Source organism: Olea europaea, chromosome 10 (assembly GCF_002742605.1).
Source record: "Olea europaea var. sylvestris chromosome 10, O_europaea_v1, whole genome shotgun sequence".
NCBI classification, from domain to species: Eukaryota; Viridiplantae; Streptophyta; class Magnoliopsida; order Lamiales; family Oleaceae; genus Olea; species Olea europaea.
The window spans coordinates 2,089,726-2,097,648 of NC_036246.1; the positions used below are offsets into that span (position 1 = coordinate 2,089,726).

The 7,923-nt window shown below is 31.5% G+C and overlaps 1 protein-coding gene across 1 annotated transcript; it reads left to right on the plus strand.

Annotated features, from left to right (window-relative positions):
* Positions 1–2,222: 2,222 nt before the first annotated feature.
* LOC111400836 lies at positions 2,223–3,359 on the plus strand. Its single transcript, XM_023028267.1, has one exon. The coding sequence runs from the start codon at positions 2,314–2,316 to the stop codon at positions 3,070–3,072; it is 759 nt and encodes a 252-aa protein (XP_022884035.1). The 5' UTR covers positions 2,223–2,313; the 3' UTR covers positions 3,073–3,359.
* Positions 3,360–7,923: the final 4,564 nt, after the last annotated feature.

The window sequence follows — 7,923 nt, forward strand, 5'->3', positions numbered from 1 at the left end:
CTTGCAAAATTGGTCCTGGCTTTTCTTGTCTCCCTTGGGGACCATTTGAAGTCAAAATTGAGTGTATTCATATAGTTCCAATTTCCTGGAGATTGAAATTAATTTTTTAGAAGATTTTGATAAAAATAGATGAAATATGTGGTTGTAAAATTGTGGAAAATATGTGATTATAATTAACTACTGACTTTAATTTAGATTAAAATTTTGATTTTAATTTCTATCAAATATGAGCTTATTTTTACCTTCAAGTATTTGAATGATCTTGAAATATTGTGTATAAAATATTTAAAATAATCAATAAAGTTATAAATTTTGCATTTATATCATTTTTTTTCCCTCGCTGGATCGATCCCGTTATTTATCGACTTGATCCCTACCCAATTTATAAGTAGTTGGGCGGTATAACTTCTTGAAATTGACGTCTTCACTTATGTCACAATATATTAAAAAAAAGGTGGAGAATCTCTATAATTTTATGCAATAATAAGAATTTTAAATTGATTTGGTCTACCTTCTCTAGAAGTCAAACTTAACTTGAGCTTTTGATGAGGCTTTTGTACATCATGTGAGGTAGATTCTCGGGTTGCCGTGTTTCTTGCTACTCTAAGCATCTAAAATGCCGGCTTTCATTCATAGCCTTCCAGATGGTCAACTGTACTGGCGAATTTCAATGAAATTTGGATAGATGCTCTCTAGGTTCAATGATAGATTCTCATTTTGAGGCCCCCGTTTGTTTCTTATTTTCGAAAGAATAATGAAAAATATAATCATTATGGATTCGACATAAGAAATAGAAATTCAAATTTGATGACTTGATGTGATAAATAACGATCATATTTTTCATTTTAATGAGAAAAAAATGAGAATCAAATAGAGGCCTAGAAAAATTTTGACAATTTATTATTAGAAGTTGGAAAAAAAGAAACAAAAATACTCAATCACAATTTGCCAAATCACCATGTTTCTTGCAATGTGTTTCTAATCCCCGTCCAACTGGCTTTATTCATAATTGTTTGATGGGATTAAAATCAATTTTGATCAAAATTGATGATGTGTGTAATTAAAAAGTTATGAATTTCATGAAAGATATTATTATAATTAATTGTTAATTTTGACTTAAATTAAAATTAAAATTTTAATCTCTATCAAACGTCGATTAAAATTTATACTACAAATTATAGCTGAGATACTTCAGTGCCGAATTTTGCAATATTGTATTGATAAATTTATTTCCGTGTTCCAAATGCGACTAAACATGTTAACTATTGAATTTTTTTTTAATATTTTCCATTCCACGGTTATATGGGTGTGAAAGTAGTTTAAGAATTTAATTTCGTAATTTTCAACAAAGTTATCACGTGTACATGTACTTTATGGGATACATTTTTTTCAAGTGATATCATCTACACCTTTAATTTTTCCTTGCAGTTGTGTTATATTGACATAATCACTTACATAATATCATGTGACATTTCATTATTCGACTATTTTGAACACAGTCATCTTTTTCATTCAATGACACTTTGCCAAAACCTATTATATCACTCCATCTGTCAACAATTATCTGGCATAAACCTTCCCCAAGATTATATTGACATAATCACTTACATAATATCATGTGACATTTCATTATTCGACTATTTTGAACACAGTCATCTTTTTCATTCAATGACACTTTGCCAAAACCTATTATATCACTCCATCTGTCAACAATTATCTGGCATAAACCTTCCCCAAAATTTTCCCACTCGTGCAATGATTCCCCCTTCCCTGACATAGGAAGAATGCCGTCCTGAATGTAACATCAAATTGTACATTTTGCATTATTCAATTTTTAGTTACTAATTCTATTCGAAAAGATACTACATGTACACCTCAATGTGTTCACACGGTTATGTAAACCATTACCCTTCTATTCGACTGTACACTTAGGCCAATTAATTAATCCAACTGAGATATTTTCCTACCATTAATCACGTAATTATTAATGGTTGGCAAGAACCATATTCCATTATTATATCGACAAATCAAGTAATTGGAAGCCCACGTGTGAAGTAACGCGTGTCCTCACATTTACTTCTGGAAGCCCACGTGTGAGGTGACCGCGTGAGCCGTATTAACCAAGTATGGCTCGTTCAACAAACACCGTCAAATTCGCCATCAATACATTTCTTCACAGACATTTTCCCTCCGCAAACCCTCGTATAAAAACCCCAGCATTCGGCCCCATTTTCATCTCTCCTCAAAGTCTCTCTCTCTCTCTCTCTAAGCGTACACATAGACACATAGAAGTGACTTATTGAGACGAAGAAAATGAATAGTGGCCAGGAGGATATTGGCATCTGCCCTAGCTTCAACTGCTATTCAGCTGATGGATTGGCAGAAATTGCAGTACAAGTCTCCAAGGAGAACTCCAATGAAGACGATGAGGATTTTGAGTTTTCTTTGGTAAGCGAAAGTAAGGAAGTTTTGACCGGAAACAGCGAAATCAAGTCCATTTTCCCTATATTTAATCGCGATCTCTTGGTGAATAACGACGAAAAGATATTGGAACCGTCTGATCAGGTGGAGAGTATTAAAGTTCCATTAAGTAAATTATTTATCGAAGATCGTGGTGAGGAGGAGCGTGAGATTCCATCGTCGTCTTCATCGGAAGCTGATGAATTGGAGAGCGTGCCAGCGGGAACGTACTGTGTGTGGAGGCCAAAGGCGACGGAACCCTCGCCGAGCAGGTGTCGGAAAAGCAAGTCCACCGGATCTCGCTCGAGGAGGTGGAAGCTTCGCGATTTGATGCGACGAAGCAATAGCGATGGCAAGGACTCTTTTGTCTTTTTGACACCGAAACACCGGGAAGAGAAACCGGAGAAGATTGAGACTTCAAAAAAATCAAAAGCAAAAGGCGCCGTCCTAGGTGGCCCGCCGGGGTCATCATCAGCTCACGAAGCGCACTATATAAGGAATAGAGCGATCAAAGAGGAAAATAAGAAAAAATCGTATTTACCATACAGAAGAGACCTCGTAGGGTTTTTCGCTAATGTCAACGTTTTAGGCAGGAGTTTTGCTCCGATGTAGAACCCGAATGGTTATACCTTCAGTTCAAACGGTGGTACACTTTCGAAATCTTTGTTTATTAACTTAAACTTTTCCATTTTTATCCATAGTTGTCGATAATTTAGTCACAAATGCTCGATACTTTGTTGATAATTTAAATAATTTATCAACTAAGAACATGTGCATAGATAGTAAATTGCAGTTTCTTTGCTGTTTCTCGAAATGGTTGGTGTTGTACTGTAAACGCAATTGGTTTGAGTGCACAAGTGTTTCAAGATACTATACTTGATATTACTTTCAGATATTAATGCATGTGTTTGTAACATGGTGTGGTACGCCTTATGAAATTTAATAATCGAATGAAAAATTTGGTGTCAATAAGTGATAATGAGAAAAGTTGAAGTCACAACATTTATGACTGGGGCAATGTTTTGAATTCCTTTGTCACATTCAATTCAGTATGCCCTGGTCCTTCTGGCCTAAGAATCCAACATAGATCTAGGATATGTACTACCTTTAGGTCTCATAAGATATATATATATATATATATTCTTTTTTTGTGGGAGCTCTACTTTTTTTGAAAGAAGTACGCTGGAAGAGGCTCGAGAAAATAGACATGCCTGTATAAATGCAGATTAGACTCTATTGAATCTTCACTGTTCTTTGAGATTATTTCTTTTAGCCCTTGATTGATCCCCATTTTTTGAGAAAGAATGAATTTTTGAATAGTGTATTGATGGGAAATGTGTGGTTAAAAAATGAGGAAAAGTTTTGAATTTGCGTGTAATATTATTTTATTAAAGAATGTGTGATTGAAATGATATCAAAATACTGTTGAAAATGAGTTTTTTTCAAAAGAATGGGGCTCAAACAAGGGCTTAGGTAAAATTTGAAGATCTTAACGTGAATGCCTCATTTTTACAGTGACGGGATGGATAATTATCCTAAAGTTAAAATGCCTACTTTAATTTCTGGAAAAGGTTGACATTTCTAAGTTAATGGGTCAGGAAGCCTAGTTCATCTATCTCAAAGCTGCAGAACTTATTGGGCTTGGTCAGTCCAGGAGTGACTGGGCCATATGAGAATACTAAGGTGTGACTTGGGAGTCACATGATGATGTTTGGGAAATTTAGGATAATAGTACGAATGAAGGATACATTACTCTCTGCGTATTAAAATGAGCTTAGAGTTATAGGACTCTTCTGGCATATTTTAATTTATTATCCATTTCGTGGGTTTAATAGCAAAACTAGAGGTGGTTAATTCAGTTACGACAAGTTAGATTGATTTTGGTCAAGGGAAAAATTTAGATGAAAATTCAACAGATTAATGACTTATCCGAAGATAATTACAATAACAGAGAAGTTGCCCCTCATGGGGTGGTCGAGTTGGTGAAGTAGGTGAGCGTGGAGGCCTTTGGTCGTGAATTCGATTCCCCTACCAATACTTTCTTGGTTGAGCATGTTACACAGGGTTTGTCTAGTTCGATTTACCTGGCTGACGTGATTTGCAGGTTATTGTGTCAGTTCGAGAGTTTACCCAGTGCACACTTGAAGGGTAATGGCTACGAGTTTTCCCTTCATTAAAAAATAATAATAATAATAATAAAAAGGGTCTTGAAAAGTCCCTGTTTGGTTTAGATAAAATCAAATTTTTAGTGAATTCTTATAAAAGGTGATGAAATGTGTGGTTAAAAAATGAGTGGTTGAAATTAATTGTTAATTTTGACTTATATTTTAATCTAACTTTTTAGGTGAACCAAACAAGGGCTAGAATTGTAGGATATATTTTTCTCGAGACTGAACTGTACCATTAATTTACGTTGAAGTTAGAAAAGATTGTAGAAGCTCTTTCTTTCGGATTCATGACATTGTCTCTCCACCAAACTAGGTGAGATAGCCCATGATTACTAGAAATTTGTAGGTGCACCACTCCACAATGGGATGTCAAATTTGTTAGGTTTGCATATACTACGAAAATGTTTGATATAGATTTTTTAGAATAGATTTTATGACATGTTATGTTCTTTCTTTTTTCTTTTTTCTTTTTTTTTTTAGAGTAAGAAAAGTTATGAATAAATTATAAGTCCATGAACAAAATTATTTTATTTGAGAATTGCGTGATTGAAAATGAATTTGAAAAAATAATAATTTTGAAGCATTGATACCAAACAGGGATTAATGAACTTTACATAAGGGTATCATGACATTCTAAAATTTCCATAAAATTTTCTAAGGTTGGCATGCCCCCACAAACTAGTCGAGTTGGCGAGCACGAGAGCATCTCCAATTGTTACACCAAATATGATAGAACTTTTAAAACCAAATTTTTTAATTAATAATTATAATTAATGAACAGAAACATTAAACACACAAAAAAAGTTACATATAATGAAAATGGCAACTCATTTTGTTACTTATTTATCGGAATTAATAAATTCTTGAAATCAAGTATCTCAACTTCTGGAATTGGCACTTACACCCAATCTTCAGTTTGTGCATTAAATAAAAAGAGGAATTAATGAAAAAAATAATTTACAGTTTTTAATACGAGTAATGCTATTTTGTTCCACTGGGGTTGTAATCACAGTCTAAGTGATACTAATATTACATTAAATGAGAGGTTGAATTAAATGAATTATTTAATTTTACCTTTCATTCTATTTATCATCTAGCGCTATCTAAATTGGGGTTACAACCCCAATTGGGGTACATAGCATTATTCTTTTAATAGATAATTTGTAATTTTTAAGTTTTTAGTGAACAATTTTAATTTATTGTACCAATACTTATTACTTCTTACTTGATTATAATTTAAAAATAAATGTTAAATAAAAATACCATAAAGTTAAAATAATTATAAACAAATTCAAATCAATTAATTCCAAAAGGATAACAAAAAGATATAGAAGGAACAAAAATTTGTTGTAATAGAAAATGGAGATCAAAATGGGAAAAATGAATTACCCCAAATTTGGTGTGCCATCGAAGGGGTGTAATACACCAAATTTGGACGCCAGATTGGTGTGAAATTCTCCTATATGAGGTGTTGATTTCCACAATTCCGCTTCTTCTTCCCATATAATAATTTTTTTGTAAAGAATAAAAATTTAAAAACTTAATTAAATAAATAATAATCAAAATTATAAATATATATGATAAACAATAAATTTAATAGTCAATATTATTAATATAATATACTTTTAAAAATAAATAAAAATCAATATATTTAAATTCAATTATAAATTTTTTATATAAAATTTTATAATTTAATAAAAAAATAGATATTTTTCAAACAAAATGAATGAAAAATGAAAAAAAAAGTTACAAGAATCCAATTTAATATTTCCATATAAAATAGAAATAAACAATAAGAGAAAGAGAAAGATAAATGGAAATGAATATAATTAATAGAAAAAAAATAGAAAAAGGAAAGAAAGATTAAAAAAAAGTATTTTTTTTTATTATTTTTTTAAATCTCCCAAAATCTTGTGATTAATGAGAGACAAATTTTGAAATTTTATATAATTATTTTTTGTTTAAAAATTAGTATTTCAGTTACTTTTATAAATGTTTTTAGAGGTCATTAAAATTTGAATATCCCAAGATTTATAGAGACTTTTAAAAAGTCTCAATTGAATATACAATAACTTTTATAGAATTTTTAAAAGTCTAATAAAAATCTCAATTGAATATACTGTTACTTTTAGAAACTTCTTAAAAGTTTCAATTGAATACATCAATACTTTAGAGAGTCTCAAAAAATTTATATTGAATACATCTAAACTTTTTAAATTTCAAAAGTCATTAAAAGTTTTAATTGAATACATGCCCCTTAGTGTATCATTGGAGATGACCTGAGTTGAACTAAAACCTCATGTGAAGCGCTCATTGTGGTTGGTCATAATATTTGCTAAAGAAAGGAACATACTAACTTCCAAAAAATGATATATAGTAATAAAATGACAACATTACTAGTTTTTTCTAGTCAAATTCTTTCATGGGTTGGTTATGTGGGCATATATGTGTTCACTAAAATAATATATGTCCTAAAGATGGCAAAATAATGTTGACATGTTAAAATTGTTTAGGCCCAAGGTTTCACACACACATATATAATGCCCCATCAATTAAGTGTATTTCCATAGTCAAGTGAAACTCAATGTGAGATTAATTCAAATCCATATAGATTGAACCCATTGTGTCATATAATTTACGGAGATTTTTTTTTTCTTTTCTCTCCCTCTCTCTGCCATATGCATGGGATTAACTGCGTCAATGGAATACGTCAATGGAATATGAAGTTACAATCATTCATTTAGTTTCCATCATCATCATCAATGGAAGGTGAAACTCTTGATCTTGCGCATTGAAAACGAATTGAGGTTTAGTAATTCGTATTTCACTTGGCCTAATTAATTGTCCTTTGCACGGCTTGTTCTGCAAAGTATATTATATTGTACTGTACTCAACGATATTAAAGAAGAAAAAGAAGTTTTCAACCTTTTTTATTATATACTGGATTTTGGTCCTTGAATTAATGCGAATAGCTAGAGTATGCCCAAAGTTTGTATTCTATTCCTCGACACATCGAGAAGAAATAAAAATAGATATATTACGGTAGATTTAAGAAAACAATCAATTTACAAAAAATGAAGAAGAAAGAAATATCAGAGTAAATTATTATTATTATTATTGTTCACAGGCAAAAGCACTCCAATGCAAGGAAGCAGATAAAGTAGAGACAAGCTCTCCCACTAGAACCAAGTTTTAGAGATAGGACCTTATCTCGTGTAATCCTTCACCCGTCGCATATATTTGTTCAATTTATATCCACAATTTCTTGAACACTAATTAATGGCGTGCTTAGGGT

Coding starts and splice junctions, on each gene's coding strand:
- LOC111400836 (XM_023028267.1), top strand. CDS start 2,314: ATGAATAGTGGCCAGGAGGATATTGGCATCTGCCCTAGCTTCAACTGC.